Genomic DNA, 26,187 nt, shown 5'->3' with positions numbered 1-26,187 from the left:
ATAGTTTTTCAGACACCCGTGCACGTGCGATCTTCAAGATTTTCGTGACTAAGAGGAATTCAGAATCTTCAGATACCTATAGAAGGAAATATTGATGCGTTATTCCTTATATATTCAAGTACCTGGTGTAATGAGCATTTTTTACCTTATACAAAATTTCTGAAATTGTGTTTTGTCCACCTTTTCAAGGCAAACACCGCACGGTGCGTTGCGGGTGTCACGAACCCGAGAAATCGAAGAAGACTAGCAATGTAGAGACTAAAAGACTAGCGATTCACGTAATCTACTCTTGCCGTTGATTTATTTGTCAGCTCAGCTCCAATGATAGTCTGTTCCGAATTTGATTGTTCTGCTTAAAGAAATTAATCCCAAATATAGCATAATGGCCGATTTCAATTACAAAGAGGGGATAAAAAAGACTAATTATTTATTTTGTTGAGGTTATTAGATGTATAAACAGAGAAACGTGGATAAATTGTAAAGTAGAAAATATATTTGAATACAGAAGTGTAAGTACAAGTAGGAATATAATTCGAGCTGGTCCAGATCCGCACGCTAGCAGTGTTACCCTATAACCGAAAATCCCGAAGCCCTCGTCGCCTGTCGAGTGTCTATGGTCTGCCTTTGTTCCAATCTATTGTCTATACGCTATCGATGGCTCCAGTGCTTGAGAAAACTAGAAAGTCCAGATATGGAGTTTTCTTAGAAGTGGTGACCACTTCAACATATTTGATTATCACATCAAAAAGGTCAAAATTTGCACCATTGTCCACATTGAATTACATATTTGATGCAGATATATTATCTTCTGGAATGTTCGTGTTGCAATTACAAGCTTTCGAAGATATCTTTGTATCTAAATCCGCCACACTCTGATTTTTTAAAAGGACTTGTGATGATTCATGCGCGTACTTGGTTCAATTTGATTTGGGATAGCCGGTAGTATTATTATGGTGTTTTAGACACCCGTGCACGTGCGATCTTCAAGATTTTCGTGACTAAGAGATATTCAGAATCTTCAGATACCTACAGAAGGAAATATTGATGCGTTATTCCTTATATATTCAAGTACCTGGTGTAATGAGCATTTTTTGCCTTACACAAAATTTCTGAAATTGTGTTTTGTCCACCTTTTCAAGGTGAACACCGCACGGTGCGTTGCGGGTGTCACGAACCCGAGAAATCGAAGGAGACCAGCAATGATTCACATAATCTGTTCTTTTCTCTTTCTTTTTCCACGAAGAGGAGAAAATCCATTTTACGCATACCTAACAGCCTGTGCTGCTATGTGAAACTGGACTGGATGGTATGCCCTACCTCCTCTTATGTCTCCTCCTTTCTTCGCCTTCGCGTGGTACAACAACGTGGTTCACAATCCTGGAATCGCCGTAAGCGTTACTTCAGGGTTGGTCTCATCGTTAGTTTGTATCCTATACGAGGAGACTACATAGGTATCCTATTCCCTGCAGCCATTCTTCTTTCCATATATTGTCCGCTTCATTTTCCAATCTCTGAGCCCTGGGAGACAACGGCATACGCTTCTTTCGTCACCTCCTCGTCGATACTTCTTACTACTACTTTTATGTCCAATAAGTAATCACGGAATAGCGTTCGCGGCTGTTGCGGTAGCTTTTTGGCTTCAGCTTCGCGCATGATTTTACACCAGCTATTGAATGCGTCCTTAATATCAATAGTAGCGAATACGCGTATTAGTTTTTTTTTACAGGTGTCGGCAATCCTGCGAACGACATGTAGCGGCACATGAGTCACAGGACAATTCATGTTGTTATTTTGCTTCGGGATATCAATATCTTTAGGGTACAAATAATGTAACAATAAGTAATCTCCGGGAAAAACAATGTAGCAGCTACAAATAACCGTCGAACAAAGACAAATTTGAATCTTCTGACTGAGCCCCCGACCAGTATAAATAAACCGACGCAGCCAAAAAGGGTTTGGTATCTCCGAATATTTATGAGCATCTTTCTGTATCAACGAGCGATCTAAGCTCTTTTATTTTTTCTTTAAGTCCGTGCCTTTCGGCTTTGGACGAACTTTTGCTCCACTACTAATTTCGCTACTTGCCCAGGTACCCCATCCACGCCAGCAGTTTTTTCGGAGTTTAATCGTTTGACGGCCTTCTTCACTTCATCCCGCTGTACTCCGATGCTGAGTGCTCCATCCTCGTCGCTGCCATGGATCATTTCACCACCGATTTTATCAACCCGTGGGACAGGCTTCGTCTGGAGAAGCGTGCTTCAAGGAGTTTCGCCACTCTGCAGACACGAACACTTTTTCGTGGTACTCTCCTGCCCATTCTAGCCACCGCGATCCAATAAGGTCTCCCTTAAGGGTGGTCTCACCCCAGGGTAGCGCAAAATTGCTTCCATGTTTCTTCTCTACTTTTTAGGCTAACTTTAGCTCTTTCCCTGCATCCTTAACCCTTTCGCTTCGGGTGTCGCTTATAGGCGACATCCACGAAATGACCTGTGGGTGCGAGCGCCGCATATAGGCGGCGACTGCGCGACGTATCCTGGGTTCGGCACCCCATATATCAGGCATACATCAATGTCATTTGTAGTCAATAATATATTTTTCTTCCAGTCGTTTTACCATAAAATTCGCGATAGACGTACTGATGGCCGTAGCACTCGAACTTAACCCGAATCCAGCCCGAATCTCGCGAAATAATATACCAACTGCATATTGTAAGTACGTAAACACTAAAAATAACGTAGATGTAATAAATAAGATGCAATTTTTAACGTTGTTTGCGAGAAGTGTAACGAATGAAATGGAACTTGTATTCTGTAATACAATAAAAGGAGTATAATACAGGAGTACAATAAAATAAAGGAGCTTTTAGTAGGGATTAAAGTAAACTATAGACGTTTCTGTTTATTATATTTGATTATCATCATAAATTATCCATCTGTTTGATGTTACATCTATGTCAGAACATGTATGATACAATTTATCATTTCTTGAGTTCACACCGGCATAAATTTTTGTTGAATTTAAAATAGGGCAGGCAGTTATCTTCGCCATAGGCATCGTTCTTTGTGCTGTCGAGGAAGCAGAAGGGCATCTCGTTCCAGCAATCTGGACGCATTGAAAACTATAGACACAGAAAAACAAGTTTCAATTAGAATCTTAAAGCTGAATTAAATATATCTTATAAATATAAAATTTATATGGTAATTTTGCAACAAATGAACCGTATCTCAAAACAGTTTAGAATAATATTTTTAACCTCCAAGTAAAAGGTTAGAACGACACTCTTAATGTCTAAGTAAATGCTCGAATTGTGAATATTATATCGTACAACCATCAAAATACGAATAGTTATTTTAGCATAAAATACGAATTAACAATTTATATTACATCTTACAACTTTACCTTAAAATTTTCTATTATTTAGGCCAATTTTTCGCATATGAATGAACTTGTGGAAGTAAGTCGTTCGTTTCTTAAGAATTGAAAATATTAATTGCGTACGAGCATAATGAAATTAAGAAATTAGTAAAAAGAAGACTCGATTAGCTTGATTTCCGAGAGGCTCAAATGAAACACCGCAAACACGATTATGTGTGTAAACGGAATACTCTATTGGTTTAATCGTAAGCTAGGTATTGATATTTTGAAATAGAGAAGATTAGATATGCTATGAAAGCTATACCTTTGTATCTTTTCACACTCGGTACAAATAATTATTAAACATTACAAAAATATGATTAGTTATGGAGGTAATTGAAAGAAAACATATTCTCAACAAAAAATGTGAAAGATTAGATACTATGTATAGTAGATTTATTAAAATATTTTATAATAATAGTTTCTATCGTTGTAACATCTTATCTATTATCCTACACTGTATATTAAATCGATTCCGATCATTGATTTTTTCGTTTTCTTAGGGAAATGTTATTTTTTGCGAACACAGACAGTGTAAAATCTTGAAAGGTGTTTCAAGAACATAAAAAAATCTAGCAAAGAATCGTAAGTAGCGATATGGGTATTTAAAACACGAACAAAAATACAGTTTATCGCACATATTGGAAATATATCTACGTATAGCGAAATTTATAATATTCCCATGTACCGTACTTCTAATTAATTCTACTACTATTGAAAACAGTTTGCGGTGCGCACTCTATTTATTCCTCGACCTACTAAAACCCGAAGAGGAAAAATGCTACAATTCGATTTAACGATCGAAGATCGCTTAATAGATATCGTTAGAAACTAGGTACAAGGATAATACATATAATTATAGCTCTTTATAGGCTTTGCAGGCTTCTCCAAATTAGGACACTAGAAATGAACGATATTGAAAACGATACATTTCATATTCATGTAGCACGTAATTTAACGCCTTTGTAAAGTATATATGTATAGCATTAAAAAGCATAGAAAATAATATTACCTGGCAATGATCGTAGATTATCACCATTTTGGACGTCGACACACAAGTGTTGACATTTTTATAATAATGACGGCCAAAGTCGCATGGAAGTTGGATATGCAAGTCGTTGGCAAATCTAATCGAGAAACTCGAATGATCGAGTGTCTCACCGACTTGTGTCACAGGTCCATTGCTGTGTACCAATGCTGCAATAGTTGCGTTCAACTGGGCCTGATCATAGTGAGTATATCCATTGCCGGCAAGGATTCCTGGCACAGCAATGCCCATGACTAACAGCATCGAGACCAGGAACATCGTGATCAAGTGTGCACTTAACTTTCCAAACATCGTGTCACTCGGTGTGTCACTCAACAACTTATTTCTAGTTTCTCCGTGTTATATATCTATTGTACTTACCATTTATCGCCATGATAAACTACGTATCTTTGTTCATTGAGCCGCGATATCATTTTTTAGATTTTCTTTCTGCTTCCTTAACAACAGCATTGTAAAATTAACTATCAAACCCTAAGTTCCTTCTGTTATCATATTTTATTAGTCGATGAAGATTCTTTCTCACTTGCGGAAATGACAGATAGATGTCGCAAACAAAGATTAAAATAAAGCTTTTCGGCAAAATAACAGTATAATAGTTTAATCTATTTCACCAAAGAAACGGAACATCTGCATAAAGATTTCCCATTAATGCATGAATGAATCCACTGTCTAGTTATCACAAATGTATTTTCAATCTTATGAATTAATTTCCAACATTTGATTTAATTGAAGAAGTAATTCTGATTTGTTAAAGCAAAGTACAATTAAATATTTTTACGGATTATAGATAAATACCGATTAATTTTGTTAAATGAAATTTTTCAAGATTCACGTTTTATATTATGTATATGTGTTTTTAGCACGGTTCTTGTAATTATTGGAAATATTTGAAATATCTACGAATGAAAGTCTACGACTCTCTACTTTCTACTACTACAAATGAGCGTATAAGTTGATGTAAATATGTATCTACTTTGCAGATGAAAAATCTCACAATTGCTGTATCGTTATCAGCGCGTTAAGTGTAACAGCGTGTAAAAGTGCCACCTGTTACTGACTTTATCGGCGCGACACCGTTAGGAACGATGACATTGGTTACGAGCTCACGTGCCTACATCTTTACTGTTAAAACTTTTCATTCATCGATTCCTTCAGATACCTACTCTTACAGTCATACGATGTATTCATGTCAAAAGTATCTCAATTAATATTATAAGTATTTAAATAAACGGGGCATACGAATTAAACATATAATAGAAAAGCTGTAGCATTCGTATAAAATACGAAATGAGAAGCATTCTTGAACGATTACAAACGAAGAGCGTGGTTCTGAGTAAGTCTGACGTATCATGCTATCATAGCAGTTCTGTGACAGGCGCACTGACTCACCGGCTCACCAAGTAGTATTTGTCAGACCGTGATACGATCGGGTCTGTTTCGCGATTATAAACTTTAAATGTTGAAATTTATGTCTCGTGATGATATATTGTGGTATTTGTGCCTGTACTTGTATAATATGATGCTAGTGAAATTATTTATTGTATTTATGTGAGTGCTTCTTTTGTATATTTTCTTATATCCAAATAGTTGTAAAGAAGAAACAAGCAGGTGTTTATCATTTACCAAGCGCGGTAAGTGTCAAAAACAATTCATATTTACTTTTTCAACCTTGATAATCGTGTACATTGTATAATCAAATGCATTGTAATTGTTTATTCATTTCGTCTAAACATTTTGTTAATAATGAAATAAATATGGACACAGGATTTTTCTGAGTGAAGGTAAAACTATATAGACATTGTTAATCACTATTGGTGTTTATATTAGTATTAACAATAAATAAAATATTATTAATGAAAATAAATTTTCCAATAAATAACTATGTATCTAAGGTTATATATATGTATATATGTATGTAAGGTTAAGGATAATAAACCAAATATAAAATAGATTTATGTATTTCTACAAAAAAGGATTAGTTTTTTGTTTTAATGTAGAAAGAAGATTAAGCATAAATGGTAAAAAACAACCATTGAATAGTTAATTTTATTTCCTTGATATTCTAAATTATCACCGATAAACTTTCTCCATTTTTATATCATACGCAAGTCTAAGTACGTATGCTAGGCCTATAAGCTCTCTAATAGTAAATGATTGAAATAATACCACAAGTAGAAGTACTATTTTTATATTACTATTATATTTATCTATTTAGTTTATCCCTGAGTTTAGAAGTTAGATCATTTCTCTTTCTTATTTTAAAGAAGTCATAGGAAGTTACAAAGAAGAGAATTTAAAAAGAATAAGAGTACGATCCATTAAAACATACAATTGCAGTGAAACATTTTATTACGCTGTTGTAAGTTATAAGTTATTGTTTCAATGACCAATACTGATGATTTTTAACTAACAGTTGCAATATAGTGGCGTTTCAAATATAAAATGATTATAGACATTTATGTTTCTTTTCTGCAAACAAAGTTAAAATCAATTTGTCTAAATAACTTTATTTAAGGTTACCTATTTTATTACAAATATTAAATACTTAAAATGATATTATACATACATGTATATACAGTTGAAAATGATATAAATAATATCAATGAATTGTGAATAAGATAATTGGAACTCTGGGGCAATATGTTAATGGAATTGTAAAACTCATACAAACTCATACATAAGTACCTTTATTATGTTAGGAATGATTTATGTTGTTCAAACAAGAGTTTAGTAAATATATACTTCAAAATAATTTCACTTATTCATTGTCAGAGGAATAAATAGAGCAAGATTTTAGTTTCTTGTTGATTAATCAGTTAATAGATTCTATACAAAAATTATAGCGTAAACTTCTTATTTTTCAGTTATTAAAGTTTATAAGATATCTATTTGTACGATAAGATAAGTTTGTCTTGATAAGATTATACCCCATTTGTATTGTGATTGCCTTTACCATAGTTTGGTAGAAACTATGCATTTACTACATAAGGAAGTAATCTCTTATATATTTATAAATGTGTATGAATTATAAATAGTATCCATTATATTTCCAGTTTTGAATAAGTTTTTGGGTAAATGTATTGGAGCATTAATAAAGGAGATGTATCTCTTAATAACTAAAATAGTTTGTTGTATGTATAATGATTGTTATTTGCTTTTTAGATCTCAATTCTAGCAATTATTGGATTGAAATATTTAATTCATAATTATGTTATATTTGATCAAGTCTAAATTAATTCAAATTTATTTTGTATGGTTAGGACTGGATCTTATACAAGATATTGTACTCTTATTAGTTATATCAATATATTATATATAACAGTTATATAAAAAGGTATATTTATATCATTAGAACTGATTATATTATATCATTGAAATGTTAAATAGATTGTAAATTAACAATTATACGTAATCTGTATAGTATATCTTTTGCCAATTGTTTTTTCTCATTGTATACCTCATGATGGATAGGGAAATAAATAAACAAAATTTTTAGTAAAATATTTAATGAAAAAAATCTATAATATACATATGGGTAGGGTAAAAACATTGCTTGTATGCTCCTAGAACTTTCATGGAAATAATTATTTATAAATTGTAATTTATTACTTGGTTGTTTTTTTACAGTTTTTTTGTTGTCTTCTTACAGATAATCTTATTGAATTTCATTCGATTAAATATAGACTAGATTAATCTTTCTATGATACAATAATTATATAAACAATGTATATTGCACATATAGAATACACGATTCGTACATATTTCTTAATTTTCTTACCGTATAACTACAATGCGATACAAAGATATGATTACGCAGATATTTTATATGCATATTATTACATGTATGATCCAGATATTATAATTGTTCGGGAAAATCTGCTTATTTTGAATAAAAATATCGGCTTTTATTTCAGGCATATTACTAAGAAAAGAAAAAAGTAGTAGATACCTACAATTTAATTTAAATTCATTAAATTCATTAAAAATAAATTATATAAAAGCGAAGTTTAAGACTTTGCAGTCATGATTAAATCGTTTAAGTTTTCTAATATAGGTAAATGCTTTTTTGTTTTCTATATCAAAACAGGATCTTATTTCGATTATTATAATGAAAAATTATTAAAATTTGTATTCTTATTAGATTAAAATAAATAATAATTTTATATTTGAATATATGAATTTACATGTATATATATATATATGCATATTTTTTTAGCTTCACATACAATGTTTAAAACGATGACGAATCATAATTCTTGAAGAAATATTGACAACATTGAAAGACCGGTTATCTGTGTTTAGCACTGCATAACTTTGTTACCTTGAACTCAATAAATTGGACGAGGTGGAATATGCCTTGAAAGAAATAATTGTCGCTGTTAACGTTACTTTGCTATGTAAGAATATATGCAGTCCGTTCGTCCTTTATTACACGCGGTTACTGGAATATTCTCCCGAAAGATATCTTCGATAAAAACACTTTTAATAAATTTTGTTCTGATAGAAAGAAAAGGAGAACAATTGCGTATATATATATAGAAAAGGCAGGTCTCATCGATTCCAACGACTCGGTAAATGTACACAGTTACTAACTATATAAACTATAGATATAAACAAAAGACAAAGATTAAGTTTGGGTTAGGTAAATTGCCGTAAATGCAGATGTATGTAATTTTGAGCGAATAGAAGCAATGCTGAAACGACGTCCGAAGGGAATCCTGATTTCTGCATCGATACAAGTTGATTCTGATATTCATTCGTCGATACAGATATACATACATTGTAACACGTATCGTGAAACGTAGATGTCGATGTCTGCTATACATAGGTGAGCCGTCGTCAATGTGTTCGCGCGTTATGTTTACGTTAAGTTTTCACGTATCGTGCTCGTTATGCACAGTGGAACTTTGCTTATCCGCACCTCGTTTATACTTTATGCAAACCAGTCTTTGTTTAGCTATACTGTTCAGTTATATGAACTCATAACTGAGCCTATTATTCGAACAATTTGTCCCTCCACATGTTCGGACAAACGAAGTTCAACTGTATTTCTCCATTGATTATTTGAATTATTGAAACGAGCCTACTCAAATATACTTACGAACTGCAAATGCTCCTGTGGATAGTATTGTATTTCTGCGTATATAGAACATAACGTTCTTAAAACTAGAGCTAAAGAACGGTTACATACATATATATGCAGGATGTCCGATTCGAAGCATTGCACGCAGTTGTCCTCCGAATTATTTATCGTTTCTACATGGTAGCACTCTTTTTGCTCAAAATAAGCAAGTATCAGACGACTTATAGATTGATGATGAGCGTGATTTCCGCTGATCGTTTAATACATTTTACAAGAAGTAGCATAAATAAGACACAACAAATTTTCAAACATATGGCTAATGCAGAAAATTTTATTTTTGTTTCAGATGTATCATTGGCAGAGTCAAAATGTTAAAGTTTCCGGAGTGGATGATATGGTTTTGCTCCCGAAAATTACCGAGGATGCTATTACCGAAAATCTTCGAAAAAGATACATGGATGACTATATATTCGTATCCTTAAATAATTGTTATAACAGCAATAATTCTTTATTCTAAGGAATATATCGTTATACGTATTATATGTATAATTGTAATATCTAATATAATATAATGTTTAATATATATGTACTAAAGATTATTATATTAAGATATATTAAGATTACGGTAAGAAATTTAATAATGTACACGTGTATAATACACCGAAGCTCCTGGATATTTGCGGAATAAGATGGCCGAGAGGAAATTTATGGTTTTAAGAATACATTATCGATATCACATATGTAAACTCTTGGTTTAAGGAAGTACAAAAGATTAAAAGTATAAAAGATTAAAAGGTTAAAGAAAGAGGTACTATTTTTAAGCGATGATACTACGATGATACTAGAAAATAGTAAATTAACCCTTTCGTTGCTGAAAACGTCATGAAACGATCTATGTTACTATGTTACGCTTCTGATTTTGATGTTGCAAATAAGATCATATTAATTTCCTTAATAGTTATTAGACATGTATTGGTCCTGTATTAGTATCGATTAATCCTTTTAAGCAAATGCCATATTTTGGAGATAGGGAAATAGAAATTTACCAGGGTGCGGTAAGTAACAAACAATATTTACGTAGTATCTAAATTATAAACGTCACAGCCGTATAAAAAGACCTTAATTTACGATACTTGTGATTAAATCAATTTTCATTTGTTTCAGGTACCATATGAAAATCCTCCACATATTTATGGATTAGCAGACAATATGTACAGAAATATGTTAATCGATAAGGAAAATCAATGTGTTATCATCAGGTAAAATATATGTCCTTGCATGAAAATAGTACTTCTAAAATAATTATTTTACTCTGTGAGGTTTGAAATATTCCAAGTGCTTAAATTTCCTTAGCTGCTTAATAATTAAAAATAATTACAATTTGAGAAGAGAGATATTGTATAAAATGAAAAAGACAATGAACATATTGTTACTTTAGACGGAGATATCGTTTTTATTGTTTTTATACGTATTTATATGTCCCGTTAATGTCTAATGGTTTATATATATATACGAAGGGTCTATTACTGTGTCATTGATCGTAGGGAGATCTGCTATCTGAAAATTTGATACGGCATTGGCCCCAAAACGCTGGCTTGGAGCGCACCAGCTTGTATAGGCTACGACTTACTGTTGCAATCTGCTATTGTAATTCATATGGAAATATTTTTCGCTTAAACAAAATATCAGTAACATACAGATGTATAGTAGGTAATAGGTAGTAGTTGTACATGAGACTATATTTGATTTATAAAGTAATCCTTTGCGCCAAACGCGATATAAAAAACCTTGGCTAATATCTATAAAGGCAGCTGAAGATATCTTGTTTTCTTCAAGATTATTTCCTATTTCGTTCACTATCCGATGTATTTGCTCCACCGCAGAATGTTGTTATCGGAATGCAAACTGATACTGTGGAATGAGATTATTGTTGTGAATCACAGGTTTTAGTTGTTTCGCAATAGAGGTACTTTTGATAATATTGCGAGTAGACAAATTGGTCCTACAAGAATACGAATCATTTATCATAGCTTGGAAATACATAAATAATTCGTTAATAAGAATAACGTTTAATCGCACGTAGAATAGATTTTTGACAAAAAGGTGGTTGTCCTCTTTGTTTCTTAAATTCAATACGACCCTTATATCTGCTACGATTAATATTAATAATTTTTCAATTTCACTATATAATTTTCACTAAGTTGTCTTTTATCAAAACTAGTATACTTTCCGATTCGTGACACGTTAAAATAAAATTTCTTAGTATATTATAAAAGTATCGGTATTAATTGTTTCTGGATTTAAGTATACAAAGTAACTATACATAGAAAGTAAATCTGTTTCGTAGTTCGAATCGTTCGTAAGGATTGCTAGATTTGCTGAACGTGACGATCGTAAAAATAATACAACTTTTTGTTAAAAATCTGTCATACGATTAGAAATTATCGTTAAGCAGAGATAGCTTAGGTATTTTCAAGCTATATAAATGGTTCGTATTTTCGTAGAATAAATTATCCTCTCTGATACAAAGCAACAGATACAGAGATAGTGCTATGTACGAATAATAATATATGTAACTGTGCACTGTGCACTGTACTCGTGTACATACAATATGTACTTCGATGTATTCTTCGAAAGTCTAGCAATTTTACCCTCGCAATACTAAATAAACAATGATATTTGTAGTCGGCAGAAAATAATGCGTAATCGAATTATTTTATTTCTTTCCATTTTACAGTGGAGAATCAGGTGCTGGTAAAACAGTTTCAGCAAAATACATTATGTCATACATCGCGAAGATTAGTGGTGGTGGTACACACGTGCAAAAAGTAAAAAACGTCATTTTGGAATCTAATCCTCTTTTAGAAGCTTTTGGCAATGCGAAAACTGTGCGGAACAATAACAGTAGCAGATTTGTACGTTTCATTCTAGATTCCTTTTATTTTATTAAGATTATTTATTTTCGTTACTTATTTTGTTTATTTTATTTTATTTACTAGTTTTGTTATTAATTTAAATGAAAATAGAAAATAAATATCCTTAGCAAAATAAGCAAGCATTTTTAAAAAATATATTTCTTTCAGGGGAAATATGTAGAAATGCAATTCGGTCCTAGTGGCCAACCAAGCGGGGGAAAGATTTCGAACTTTTTGTTAGAAAAATCGAGAGTCACTTGTCATAATATCGATGAAAGAAATTTTCATGTATTTTATCAACTTGTAACAGGTGCAAACCAGCAAATGAAATGTAAATATCAAATAATCTTTCTTATTATCGTTGGTGGGAAAATTACAAATTTGTTTTTTATATTTTATTCTAGTCATATCTCATGTCTCATACAAGGTATTCACTCTAATGATCTGCAAAGTTTTTTTCGTTACGAACCGCAGACACTTGAATACTTTTCTTTTCTGTTACCGTTTACATTGTAGAAATGTAACGTGTGAAATTGTAGCGTTTCCGTTTTATGATAAGTTATCATTAATTTTGCATCGTATAAAGTACGAATGACTCATCAACGTCTTACGAGAAATAATGAACAAACTATATACGTAGCGTTTGCAACATATTGCACTAAAAAATTGTTCATTTATTTTTAACATTACTTTAAGTTGTACATGTTGATATTTGCTCGTATATCTTTTCTACATCGTATGATAAATTTCCTACGAAGAAAAGATTGGGCAATCGTATATTTTACTCATAAATCGCACTTCGAAGAAAAACTTACAGGAAAGTTACAGGAAACTTTTTGAATTATACATTTCTTTCCTCGTATTGTTCGTTAAGCGCAATTAAGAAAGAGATATAACTTGTCTGGACTGTATGGAGCATTATTTTCACTGCTACAAATTTTTGGTATTACGTGAATAAAAATTGTTAGGCTTTTCGCAATATAATATTTAGAAAGAATCGTGTAACTTTACTTTAGAAAATTTTACGTAATCTTGAATTTTGTCATGAGAAAGCAGTATTTCAAGAATGTTTGCTTCCTGTTATTCGTTTTAATAGAGATCTATTTTTATTAACTACCTTTCTATCAGATTTTTTTATCTTATATTGGACTTTTATATCGGATTACATGACAGAAAACATCATGCAGACCGATACAGTGAACACCACATTGTATAGCATGAACCTTGACGCGATACAGGCGGAGACAAAAATAAATGGACAGATAGTGCGAAAATAGGTATGAATGAAGTTTCGTTGAATACGTTTGTTTAGAAAGAAATCTAAATATTGATTTCTATTATTTATGAAATAAACTATGTACTGTAAGGATGTATAATAAATAAAGCTTAATTATATGATAGTAGTACTAGTTCGATTAAACTTCATTCATACCTACTTCCACCACTTATTTATTTATTTTTGTCCGCGACTGAATAGTTGTTGTTTCTATGCTCTATGTATGTAATCTTTTATTTTTCAGCTGAACTTGGATTGATGGATGTTGATTATTACCACTACCTCAATTATGGTGAAGGGCATAAAGTCGATGACGTAAACGACGTTCATGATTTTGAAGCAACTTTAAAAGGTAAGAATTTGCGTTCCCGATTGTGCGAGTGTTGCAAGGATTACAGAACGTGAGGTTCAAGGATCATTTAGGTATCCGAAGTTCATCTAATTTTGAGTAATCTAGCGAATAGGTTCTTGATAAAATAACATTACTGTTATAAGATAACGAATAAAAGAGTTCTTATCGTTATTTCTAGTACAAACGTATAAAAGTGTAAAAGTTCGGGAACGGTCAAATATTTCAAAAACAAAGGTTCTAAAAAAAAATGTTTCAGACAAAAGTTTTGCTCTTAAAAGTTATATCGATTGATTTTATTTATATTGTTTACATTGTTTATATTACGTTCGTAATATCCGTTCGACCTTGACTAGATGGGTCCAAGGTTTCTTAAATGGGACATTTTTAATCAAAATGATCTCTTCATTTTTAAAAGTTTCGCGAATGCTATTATTAGCGAAAGAGTTAATGACGATGGATTACAAAAAGTATTTGTACATAATCCCAATGAAGCGATTTTTCCAGCAGATCCTCTACATCTGCTTTCAGTTTTCATACTATTAATTTTTCGTAATCGTATGAAGCTGTACAAGTACTTATTGCACTGTAAGCGACCACAAGTTGAATCAACAATAGTATCGTTGGCTCCAGGGAATTTCACTCCCAATGAGAGGAAGTAGCGAGATTGTTTCCTGGAAAGAGAATCGACATACCTGGTGGTATAGAACGAGAAAATTCTCTTATCTTGTCCTAAAATTTCTGAATGGAGCGAATGTCTTAATGAATTACGTTTACATTAAGAAAAAGAAAGGAAGAAGAAAAGAATAAAGAACAAGCATATAAATAATTGTTAATACGTAATATGTACATGTCCTGAAGGTACTACAATGTAGTCGACCGTAGGTCTTATTTTGGGTCGTTAAAAGAATCGTATTATATCGCTAGAAGTGCGACTGCTAAAATAAAGTGAAAATTACAAAACTTTCAGTTTTCATAATAATACGATAATATCTCGTCCATTGATAACAGTTGCTAGTGTTTAGAAATTTATTCTTATATTCTTACGTTTACTCTTATCTTAAATTATCGATCGTTATTTTATTCGTTTCAGCATTGAACATAATGGCGATAGGCGATTCCGAAGTAACTGATATTTTCAGACTTGTTGCGGGAATACTTCACATAGGAAATATTCAATTTGTCGAGAACGGAAATTATTCACAAATCGCTGATAAACGATGTAAGTACGGATTAATGAAAAAAGTTATAGTTAAAGATGGAAACCTTGAAAGTTATGACCTTGTTGAAAACAAATTGCTTATAGAATAATTAAGAAAATAGCCCCCTTTTCTTCGTGTATATATAATGGTCGAACTAATGATAGTAGTACAGTCGAATTAACATCTTTTCGCATATTTTTACTTACTATCATTAAACCACGGGTGAACCTAATATCGTTTCGGTCACTGCACATATGTATATTATATTCTAAATATGTGCACCAATACGCGAAATACAAGTAAAACAGCAATCTTTAAGTCGTTAAAAAAGTAGATATTGCGTTAAATATACAGTTATGCATGTATATTTACATGTATGTATACATTATACATGTTCGGTTACCAAAGGCAAATTTCAAGCTACTTAAAATGTATCTTTCTTTCCCAATCAGTGTTATAATTTATATCGTTATTTGTAAAATGTTACTAACGATATAGCCAGTAGTTAACGCATTGATGTTCATTTTGGATCCCTGAATTCGAGCGATATACGTGTACGGGGCTTGTAAATCTTTTTCCGTTGATTATAACTTAGAACTTGGAACCGAAAGAATGATAAACGTTTTTAATATAATAGTAATATGCAGTCACGATTGTTATGAAATAGTAGCAAATCATTTTACTATAAGACATGAATAGGAAGAAAGAAATTTTCAAGTTAAGCTTTATATTATAACGTAATACAAATAAGGTTCTATTTGTCTGTCTGTTTTTCGGTGATACCTTTTTGAAAACTTGCCATTTTCTTATATTGCATGTGCCTATGTAGAAAATAGACCTTTTTGACGGAGGTTTCGTTTTCGAGAAAACCGAGTTTCAAGACAAATTTATCAAATGTATTTGAATATGGCTACTTCCGGATCGCACGTGAGAATAAGTAAAAAATGTAGAATAAAATTTTTTACAAGATGCTTCATTTCTGAGACAAATAAATTGGAAGATTTATCATACGCGTGTGCAAGGTCGATTCTTAATTGAAATGTAGGTAGACTTTTGAGACTGTCTATATCTGACTCACTGCATACGATACAATGGGTTAGTTACTTGGCCGAACAGATTAGATTACTAATACACGAAACGAAGCTTTTAGTACATATCGTCTATATATTTCAGATCTTGATTTTCCATCCCATTTGCTTGAGATTTCAGTAAAGCAGCTATCTCAAAAATTAATATCACGTCAATTTGAATCCAAATGGGGAAGTCAATCTGAGAGCGTTGATGTTACATTAAACGTAGAACAAGCTGTCTATACTCGAGATGCATTGGCGAAGGATATCTATGCTAGACTATTTGACTATCTGGTTAAAGTAAGTACATATATTTCTACGCTAACAATTAATCAACGGTACATGTCTTAAAAATATTTTATCCAGTTGAAATCTAAATTTCATATAGTAGTTGTTATATGCCTTTGATTTGTTATAACGTTCATAATCGAATAAATTTTACAATTTTTTGGTACGTGGTAATTTTTATAAAAAGTGGCAAGTATTTATATCAAAGAATATTTGATATTTAAAGAAATCTTTAGAGCCTCCATTATCAGAATATCTTCCTTGCTCTCTGAACATTCATTCGAATAAACAAAATTTAATATCAGAAAAGTGATAGTTCTATTATTCGAATATTTTCTAGTTCTTTTGTGGGTAATACAAATAGTTTCTCACTTCGTAAAGAAACGATGAATTTTATTACTTTGTTATTATATACTATATACTATATATTAGACTATAAATTTAATTTTGTATCAGGAAGATTTTAATTTTCAACTTAACATATCATTTTTTAAGTTTATAACTTTAGTGGAAAATAATTTCCATAATAACTTTACTCTGATAAATTCCACGCTTTAATACAGAGCACATCAGCTGGTTTGCGCTATGTCAACGCTGTTCCCTGGCAAATCCAATGCAGTTATAGTTTTCGAATTTTCAAGGCCAAATAATTTAATTGAACGTATCTCTGCTGCTGTTGGGGTTCTGTATTTTTCTTTCATTGTTATATATATTATTGGAGGAATGATTTTACGAACGATGCAAATATGTAAGATTTATTTTTGAAATCAGCTAACCCGTCAATTTGACGGGTGTCGTAGAGATAGGTATATACGAAACGCCAGTAAACCTGGTGTTAATAAAGGATAACAGTTCGCTATGAGTTCATTGACTTCTACCTTGCAAATCCGAATATTTTGATGTTTCTTGGCATTTTCGTATGTATACGTTAATTATTAATTAATTGAAGATTTCGGTTTCAAAAAACAAATACACTTCTCTAATTTTATGTACATATATTCTGCCACTATCTTAGTAAACTTTAATGTCAGAATTTACAATTTTGCAAGCAGATTAAAATATTAACTTCTGTATGAGTTACCTTGTATATTAATGTTTGCAGAAAATCAATTCAGCTATGGAAATCAATACCGAGGGTCTCGAAATTGGTATTTTGGATATTTACGGATTTGAAATTTTTGAAAAGAATGGCTTCGAACAATTTTGTATAAATTTTGTGAATGAGAAACTACAACAGATCTTCATAGAGCTCACTCTAAAGGCAGAACAAGTAAGTACGAATTTTGTTCCAGATTCTTTGTATAGTTTAATAATTTTTTATACTGAGCTATATAATTGGTTGGTTAATTTCATTATGATTTATAATTAAAATAATTTCAATGTTCATTGATTTTCGCTTATTCGTAGATAGTTTAATATTACAATTCATTTTTTAACGTTGCATACGATACACAAGATTTAGAAAAATATATCTTAATTTTCACAAATTACTTTAATTTTTAATTTTCACTAATATTGTACGAAAATCTCTGAAAGTAACTTTAACAAGTAAAATTGGTTCGGTATAAAGTTGAGTGGTTTCGAGAATCGAGAATTTTAAATTTGCACGATGCATATTCAGCGAGTATAGAAATAGAAGATATAAAAAGTATAAAAATATACGAGATCGAACGTTCGTAAATTAAATCTGTTGGTTAATTTTCATGAAGAGACTTTTCCGCTAATTCATAAAACATCGAAACGGTTTTAAAGATTGAATAATGATATTTTGTAGAATATTTTATTAAAATGTATACAAATAAAATTGAGATTCGGTGAAAATTGAATATTCTATAAATAATCGAATTAAGAGATACGTTAAGCTTTATTTTTTAATTTTTACTTTATATGATATAATATAATAGTATTTCAATCTATAAATATTGCAATTTTCTTATATAAACTTTTATTTATAAATATACAAATAGTACATATTGTACATTATTGTTCATAAAAATATGGGTATTTAGTCAATGTGTTCTACGACTATATAACTGAACGTAAGATGCTTCATCATGTCATGATTAAGATGTTATCATCTTTTTTACGGAATCAATAAATTGTAGATATAATTTATCCAAAAAAAGGAAGGACTTAATATTAAGGGACTTAAAAAGCTTGACCTAAAATTAAATAGATAAAATTAAATTAAGATTAAATACATAATCATCGATGCTTGTACATATATTACAAAATAATTTGTTCACACAATCCATAACTTGGAAGGAAAGATCAATGGCAGATTGGGAGCCGCTTATTTGCCAAACCAGTTAACTCCACAAAATTAAGATAGAGAAGATTGAAACTATATAAGATAGGCACGAGTCAAGTGGTCCGGTACTAACAATTTCAAAAATTTCTAGAAATTGAGTTAAACAATTTGGTCTGTGACCGGTTCATACGTACGTCAGTTTTAACGAAACGTTGCACAGTTGCACATTGTATACATATATATTTATGTCATTGTTGCAGCAGATGAGAGATAGTATATTTTGTAATATGAAATTTTTAGGGTACGAATATTGTTTTACGTGATGTACATAGTATACATAGTTACAAAAATAAATCAAAATAGATCAGAAATAGATTAATTCGAAGATCTATAGTGATTACGCTTTTCAATTGATTTATTTAACGTTTCGAGTCTGTTCTTGATTAAAAGCTAGATTTTTGACATTTTATATAAAGTACGCCATTAATTGTAATGTATAAATAAAATCATCCATAAACTTATGTCAAGGAAAGTATGCTAATGTTTCTAAAGAAATTATATAATGTACAACTTAAGATTAAAGATAACAAATTCTTTAAATAGTTATACAAACTTGAGTGTATATTTATAAATTTGGTTAAGTATATGAACTTTGAAACGAAATTATAGATATTTCTATCTGGCAACATACTTTCAGCAATTTTATTTAGATACATTATTTTGTAAGTTTTAACATTTTCCTCGACATTTTCTATAGAAATTATTTTTGACTCTACGCAGCAAGTTTATCTATTTACAAATTAAATTCTGTCACTTTCTGCGAGTGAAGATGCAAGTTAATAAATCTCCTGAAAACGTTATTTTCACAATGATCCTATAAAACATGCACGTAAGATCTTTCTGTATTCCTATTTGCTATAGAAAAATTATCATTGTTCCCAAACTTTGAAAGTATCGTCGAGTATTCGGTGGTTTCGAATGAGAGATGAGAAGTGAACATAGTGGAAACAGTTATCGATGAAGTTATCCAACAAGTACCAGTGCTCTATAAGTTTTATTTATTATATATCCTTATAGTATATAGATTATTGAGTAAGTAATTGAAATTAATATTTACACTTTTGTATAAACAAGCCGTATTTATCGAAACTTTATCGATACCCATTCCCACTATCTGTCCACTTTTCTCGCAAACTGATCTTTTTTTTGTTTACCTCGTAGAAAGAAAAATTGTTTGCGTATTTGAAATAGCATCAAACGTTTGAAAAACTATATTCTGGCAATATATTCGTTCTTTTCAAAGCATATCTTTGAACAGGCGTGGTCTGTACCATTAATATTCTACTTGGAAATTTGGACGGTGGTGCTGGTATCTGTTTCGGTAACTCGCTGGAAGTCACCATAGAGCTCTCAGTAGTGGAGAGATTATCTAAACCGTAAACTATAGTTAGTCTATTAAGTTTTTTAGCTTTCTTTTTCGACAGATTTTTACCATCAGGTTTCGTATTAGTTTGATGGTCAATTTTTTTTAACGGTCGAATTATTTTATTGCGATGAGATGTCCAGTCAGTTTGCCTTTGCAGAGGAGGTGTCACTCTAAGAAATTCTATAGGATCGTGAACAGTAGTCGTTCTAGATGTTACGCTTTTGCGAAAAGAACCGCTATGGCCTCGTACGTTTACGTAAACCTTTGGTCTGCTATTCTTTAAGTAATAAAGCTTTTCATCGAAACTTTGAAATTTCGACGGATCTGCTAAAACGTGTCTGCCCTCGTTGACCGCCTTTGCTTTGAAGTTCGCACTTAAGCCAACATCTCTCACGCCAAAAATTGAGCGAGGTACCACTTCTGGATTTGGATAACTCTCGTTGCGAGCTTCTTCAGATTGTTTCAGCATCGCGTGTATGATATTTTGAAGGCTAGACGCGTCCATTTCGTCTGGACTCTGAAGTTCAATTTCTACAAGACTGAAAAAGAAAGATAGCTTCTTTTTTAACTCGCTTCGTGATTTTTTAATATTTGTGAATGCAGATATGAAAGATAGTATTAGGCGTCAGTTTTCATAAAATAAATTTTCAGAGGTGTATAGGAAATGTATGTAAAGGATAGGAAAAGTATGGATAGGGAAGTATGTATTGTATGTAAAGAAAATATAAATGTTTCGAAGTAATGTTCACGAAATGTCGGTACAAAGCGTAACGCACTATTAAAACACGATCGAAATCTCCTGTCTACAAACGGTAATATACATCTAATATGCTTAATTTTGTTCCTTTGTCATTAATTAATTTCCTTTGTCACAAATTCGTGTGGCTTATATGACAATCTTCATTTACTTTTAATAGTTTTTCATTTTCGCGTTACGAGGACGTAAAATCGTGACGATCCTTTTAACTTTGATCCATAATTCCTTCTGTTTCATAATTTTCACCATTTTCCCATCAAAGTTTGCCAAGGATGTGACTAATTTGAAAATTGATAACACGATGGAGGTCGGAATGCAGCATACTAAAAATCAAGTTAAATTGTCCAAACCGATCGTAACGGATCGGTCGTTCAAACGAGCATTAAAATAACAAAATTCATAATTTATAACGATAAAGTAGGGAAGGAATAGAAAGAGAATAAATCAGGATAAAACATAATTAATTAAGCAGTATTTTATTCTGCTTTTTCTTTTATTAGGTCTACACGTATGAAAGAAACGATCTTGAAAAGTGTCGAGCGAAGTGTATTCAGCATGGACATACAGGTTCCATTGAAATCATCGACTCTGTCTTCACCGTCTTCGCCGACGATAGCTTTACCTGATTGGCGGTATTAGCACGGGCAAATAAAGGGAAATTTTACCTATGTAGGGGGTTGCTGCTGCAGATAATCGACGAATTAAGAGAACTAACCCAACCCCGTTACAAGGTACAAGCTGGATAGCAATTAAATAAATTTTGGTTTGATTCCAATTAATTTACCTTTGGTTTGAACGTAATTTCAACACAAATCAATATCAAATCCATAGCTTGCGTTAGGTTCGAGGTAGCACCTTTGAACCATCGTTAGCTACAGCAATAAAGCTACATAAGTAAAAATCCTCTTATTTCCTTGTACTACCGGTCAAAGCTGGTACCGGTGAAGTCAGTGTCGATGATTTCAATGGAAACCACCAATGATACATAGTCCGCATATATATTCTATGTATCTTCCTCTTATGAGACACGTCCGAAGAATCGGAAGCACTGTTTTTCTGAAATTAGCAAAAATAATGACAAAATTCCTTTCGTTTTACTTTAAGGCCCGCTATCCAGGAAGCGTCACGTCGCTTCGTAGAAGCGTAAGCGTAGTCTACTAGACGCGACGATGCGTTTACGTCGATGCTCAGTCTGCGAGGCGTACGGATAAGATACATTTCGTCCCGTTATTAAAATGTCGAGCGACGAGCAAGTCGCTCTCATCCTGTATCGCTACATTCGTTTATGGCTGCAACGTATATCCTGTTACTTACGATGTTAACGTCAGTCGTTATGACGAAAACGGTGCATATTACTTTACATTACTTCACAATGGTCGCTACATGGAAGAGTACCGTTAACATCAACGCGTCTATGGAGTGACATTTCATGGACAGTGGGCCTTACTTTGAACCTGAGCTAACATCAGATAATATTTATACAGTTATAAAGATACATACAGTTTCAGGAAACCTAAACGAGGCAAAATTGGTGAAAGAGAAGAACATGTAGACCATGTTGATAGTACATTGATTATGAAAGTACTTGGTAAACACTGGTTTAATTACACAACGTGTAAAGGATCTAGAATCTTAAGTATACAATTTTCATACAATTTCCCTTATCTTTACATTTACTTCTTACGCAGTCTTGTATATTGGATCCTCTTAAGCCAGTCCTACTTTAGCCACAAATCATAGTAACGTTATACTAATAATATAGATATGTATAATGACGTATACGACAATTGAATGAATAAAATTAAACGAACATACGATACGTCATGTGCTATAATCAAATACCGTGCATTCAACTGCCACGCCAGAGGCAGACCATATCTAAGGCTGGCGCATATATAGACTTATAGAATTATGGGTTTATACTATCTGTTTTATACTAAGATGAAATGGGATATTATTTAAAACTAGAACTATCGATGTCTAAAGTGTAAAACTTATATTAAAGAACTTGTATCAAGATGGAAGATATATGTATGGACGTATAAGTATATTGTTGAAGGTCACCGCTTTTAAGAAAACTCTACATCTGGTCTTTTTAGCTTTCTAAAGCACTGAAGCCATCGACAGTGTATAGACAAAAGACTGCGACGAAAGCAGACCATAAACAGTCGTCAGGCGACGTTGGCTTCGGGATTTTTCAGTTATAGAGTAACACTGCTAGCGTGCGGATCTGGACCAGCTTATATTATTATTTCATTCTTGTAATTTTCACTTCCGTATTTCAAATATATTTTTCCACCTTATAATTTATCCACGCGTCTTTCTCTTTATACATCTAATAACGTCAACATATATAACGTAGGGAGAAAAATAATCTTCCGTCCATTTAGATATTATATTTTATAAAAAATCATCAGAATCCTTCAAAATGCATCGGTATCTATCTATAAAATTTCTATAAAAGATTACAAATGCTCACTTTCACCACACCGGTGAAAATCCTAGCGTTAAAAGGGAGATAATTCTGGATTCTTTAGATGAAGTTGTGCAGTAAAATTGTAACGATTAGTTCTACAAAGTACTCAAGTACGTAAGTAATTTCAGACCGTGTGTGTCTAACGAAGAGCGTGGTCCTTGTTGAATAAAAGATATTTAATGTGGCCTCCCTTTTTCTTCCTAAGTGATATTTGTTTCTAATAAGTAGAAAGGCAAAGAGCAACCTCTTCGATTATCTTTATCTGATGATTTACGAGGTCCATTTCCTCAGCACAGCATCCCTGATCTGTATGTCTATGATTATTATAACGTCTGAATCGTTGTGCTATCGAAAACACAGTCGAAATCCGAAGAATCGCAAATACGTCAACTGTACTTTTGTTAACAAAGTTTATTCGATTCGCCCTAACAACATTGCTTATTTTAATTATTATTATTTGAAATATGCTTTTATAAGCCGAAGTTGTTTTATCCGAAACTCTTAGCAGTATAACGATAGCGCGTAACTTTATTATCACTTGACATGGAGATGTGACATTGGGAGAAAGGAAGGAAGAGAAAGTGAGAGTATTTATGCAGACCAGAAGAAAAGTAAAAATTATAGGAAATTATAATAGAAATTGTAAATACATGATTAATACCTGTAATCGTTGGTATTAGCATTATTAGCTCTTTCCATCTCAGAACTGTGTGAGAAACTTGGTAAAGATTTTCCCCCGTAGAATCTTTGGTCATTTCCTTTCCGATCAAAGTGTTGGATATAATTTGGTGAAGAAGGTGGCCTTGGAAGAACCATTGCCGAGAATGATCGCTGTATAAGTGCAAAGAGCACCGTTGCCGTGTAGCAATTTACCGCTGCTAACATTCTGGAATGCCATTTTATATTTTAAAATGCTTCGTCAGTCTTAGGAAAGGAAAGCACAAAGTCATTTTTCTGTGAATAGTTTACTTCCTAATTACTTTGTTGTACAAATATGTTACTATCTTCAAGTCAACTATGTATATACATTTATTGAAAGCAATTAACGAGAAAAGAACTTTTATGTATATTATTTATCGTAGTAAAAGGGTTAAAAGTTAGTACATCTTTTCTGGTTACATAAACGCACGTTCAGTAGAATTTCCTTCGCTCTTTAACATGTCACCTATATACATGTATGATATAAATATACACTGCAGTGTTTGCAGCATAATTTTAGTAACTTACATACTAAGTCTTACATTGCCATGTTATAATATATCTGTACCTTGAGTTACCATACTCGTTATGTATATTATCATATCTAAACTATAACATATTTCCATATATACAGTATGCTTAATGGCAAAATATGCCTAATATTATAATATATATCTAGATATTCTATAGATATACAGATATATGGCGATTTCTGTTTATTACAAATATTGTCCACTTTCGCTACAATTATAAGAAACGAAAAAGAGGAGAACGTTAGTGCACCTGGTCACTCACACGAGACAGTATGTACAAGCGTGTTACAATAAACGCGCAGTGAAAGTTTTACCTGTTCGCAAGAGCAACCTTAAGGAACAGAATGATACAATTTCTCTTGTTTCACTTACGTAAGCCATACGTCTACTAAAGTAATATAATATAGTTGTCATAATCGAACAAGGGAGCTCAAAACTATATTTAATAGGAGAATCGATTTAAGTAGATCAGAGTTGAAGTTTTATATTTTACATCGATTTTTCTTCCAAAATACTTGCTACTTATAATCCTTTTAAATCTCTTTAATATATCTTATCTTTCGTAATTCAACTTAAAACGCGAACTATTTAAAATATCGAAATGTTATGTTAAATTTTTGTTCGAAGGATACGCAACTTTTGCAAAGTCGCGCACTCGGTTTCCTGCATTGATCGTATTATTTCTAAGGATATAAGAAGAAGGAAATGCTAGAGTCAGTTAATCGTTTTCTTCGAACGGAAAGAGAGTATGAAGATTTTTATTTTTACCGTTAAACACGCGTAATATTCATAAAAGGTACACAAACTTGGAAGAATGATTTATAATTTTTGATCTCGAGTCTTGATCTCAAGACTTGAATTTGAAATGTATATTTTGTTCGAAACTGATCAGAACCAGAATTTACGAAATTAGATAGATTTATTTTTCAAATTGCCAAGAATCGACCTGGCTTTCTCTTTTCCCCAAGTATGAACGTTCAGCTAAGTAAAATAGCGTCTTATAGAACTCGTCTTGTTTCTGTAAGTCGCATGTTATGCGAATATGGAATTACAATCTCCCTTAGATGCGATGATTCGTTCTAATAAACATCGAGTTCTTAGGTTTTATCGTGTGGCTGTGCAAGATAGTGGTTCGATTCTTTTAAACAATCCACTTACCTCGAACCAAGAATAGAGCAGAAGGTTGAGAATCTACTATTACTTCGAGTTTGTTATATTTTAATATTTTTACACTTATCTTTGTTTCGTTTTTACATTATAATTAGACCGAGGATTTAAACAAATTCATACTATTGATTTTTAAAATTGTTTTATCTGACAAGTATTATAGGAAGCACTACATTCTGTGTAATTTTTCACTTTCAAACTTTCTGTAAAAAATCTGCAGTCCAACTAATGGA

At 32.0% G+C, this 26,187-nt stretch overlaps 3 protein-coding genes across 10 annotated transcripts in view; 1 reads left to right on the top strand and 2 right to left on the bottom strand.

Annotated features, from left to right (window-relative positions):
- Positions 1–2,887: 2,887 nt before the first annotated feature.
- On the bottom strand, positions 2,888–4,962 carry LOC122571867. Of its 2 annotated transcripts, XM_043736127.1 has the most exons (3): positions 4,823–4,962; positions 4,427–4,741; positions 2,888–3,118 (listed from the first exon to the last, which is right to left on the bottom strand). In XM_043736127.1, the coding sequence occupies exons 1-3, from the start codon at positions 4,823–4,825 to the stop codon at positions 2,978–2,980; spliced, it is 459 nt and encodes a 152-aa protein (XP_043592062.1). In that variant the 5' UTR covers positions 4,826–4,962; the 3' UTR covers positions 2,888–2,977. The 2 variants fall into 2 exon arrangements, with proteins under 2 accessions (XP_043592062.1, XP_043592061.1); XM_043736126.1 differs by lacking the exon at positions 4,823–4,962 and having other exon boundaries at positions 4,427–4,775.
- Positions 4,963–5,100: 138 nt separating this feature from the next.
- The window catches only part of LOC122571858 (unconventional myosin-Ie-like), a 40,148-nt gene continuing 19,061 nt past the window's right edge, over positions 5,101–26,187 (top strand). For 2 of the 7 annotated variants that reach the window (XM_043736103.1, XM_043736098.1), the window contains exons 1-10: positions 5,848–6,093; positions 9,892–10,017; positions 10,511–10,600; positions 10,710–10,804; positions 12,283–12,460; positions 12,629–12,791; positions 13,981–14,088; positions 15,179–15,307; positions 16,461–16,657; positions 17,748–17,915. In XM_043736103.1, coding sequence (XP_043592038.1) covers positions 9,892–10,017; positions 10,511–10,600; positions 10,710–10,804; positions 12,283–12,460; positions 12,629–12,791; positions 13,981–14,088; positions 15,179–15,307; positions 16,461–16,657; positions 17,748–17,915 — 1,254 coding nt within the window. In that variant the 5' untranslated portion in view covers positions 5,848–6,093. Of the gene's footprint in view, positions 5,796–5,847; positions 6,094–8,678; positions 9,034–9,124; positions 9,291–9,393; positions 9,751–9,891; positions 10,018–10,510; positions 10,601–10,709; positions 10,805–12,282; positions 12,461–12,628; positions 12,792–13,980; positions 14,089–15,178; positions 15,308–16,460; positions 16,658–17,747; positions 17,916–26,187 lie in introns of those variants that run through there. The other 5 variants (XM_043736099.1, XM_043736101.1, XM_043736100.1 and 2 more) reach the window with 5 other exon arrangements.
- LOC122571868 lies at positions 18,993–24,684 on the bottom strand. Its single transcript, XM_043736128.1, has 2 exons — positions 24,217–24,684; positions 18,993–20,861 (listed from the first exon to the last, which is right to left on the bottom strand). The coding sequence occupies exons 1-2, from the start codon at positions 24,438–24,440 to the stop codon at positions 20,150–20,152; spliced, it is 936 nt and encodes a 311-aa protein (XP_043592063.1). The 5' UTR covers positions 24,441–24,684; the 3' UTR covers positions 18,993–20,149.

Source organism: Bombus pyrosoma, linkage group LG10, assembly GCF_014825855.1.
Source record: "Bombus pyrosoma isolate SC7728 linkage group LG10, ASM1482585v1, whole genome shotgun sequence".
In the NCBI taxonomy this organism is placed as follows: domain Eukaryota; kingdom Metazoa; phylum Arthropoda; class Insecta; order Hymenoptera; family Apidae; genus Bombus; species Bombus pyrosoma.
Note: the sequence above shows the minus strand (reverse complement) of the source record. Positions and strands in the feature narration are given on the sequence as shown.

Excerpts from the sequence above, each read along its gene's own strand:
- LOC122571867 (XM_043736126.1), bottom strand. The coding sequence starts at position 4,753 with ATGTTTGGAAAGTTAAGTGCACACTTGATCACGATGTTCCTGGTCTCG. Across the intron at positions 3,119-4,426 it reads TAATCTACGATCATTGCCAG|TTTTCAATGCGTCCAGATTG; the intron begins GTAATATTATTT and ends CTGTGTCTATAG.
- LOC122571868 (XM_043736128.1), bottom strand. The coding sequence starts at position 24,440 with ATGTTAGCAGCGGTAAATTGCTACACGGCAACGGTGCTCTTTGCACTT. Across the intron at positions 20,862-24,216 it reads GCTAATACCAACGATTACAG|TCTTGTAGAAATTGAACTTC; the intron begins GTATTAATCATG and ends TTTCTTTTTCAG.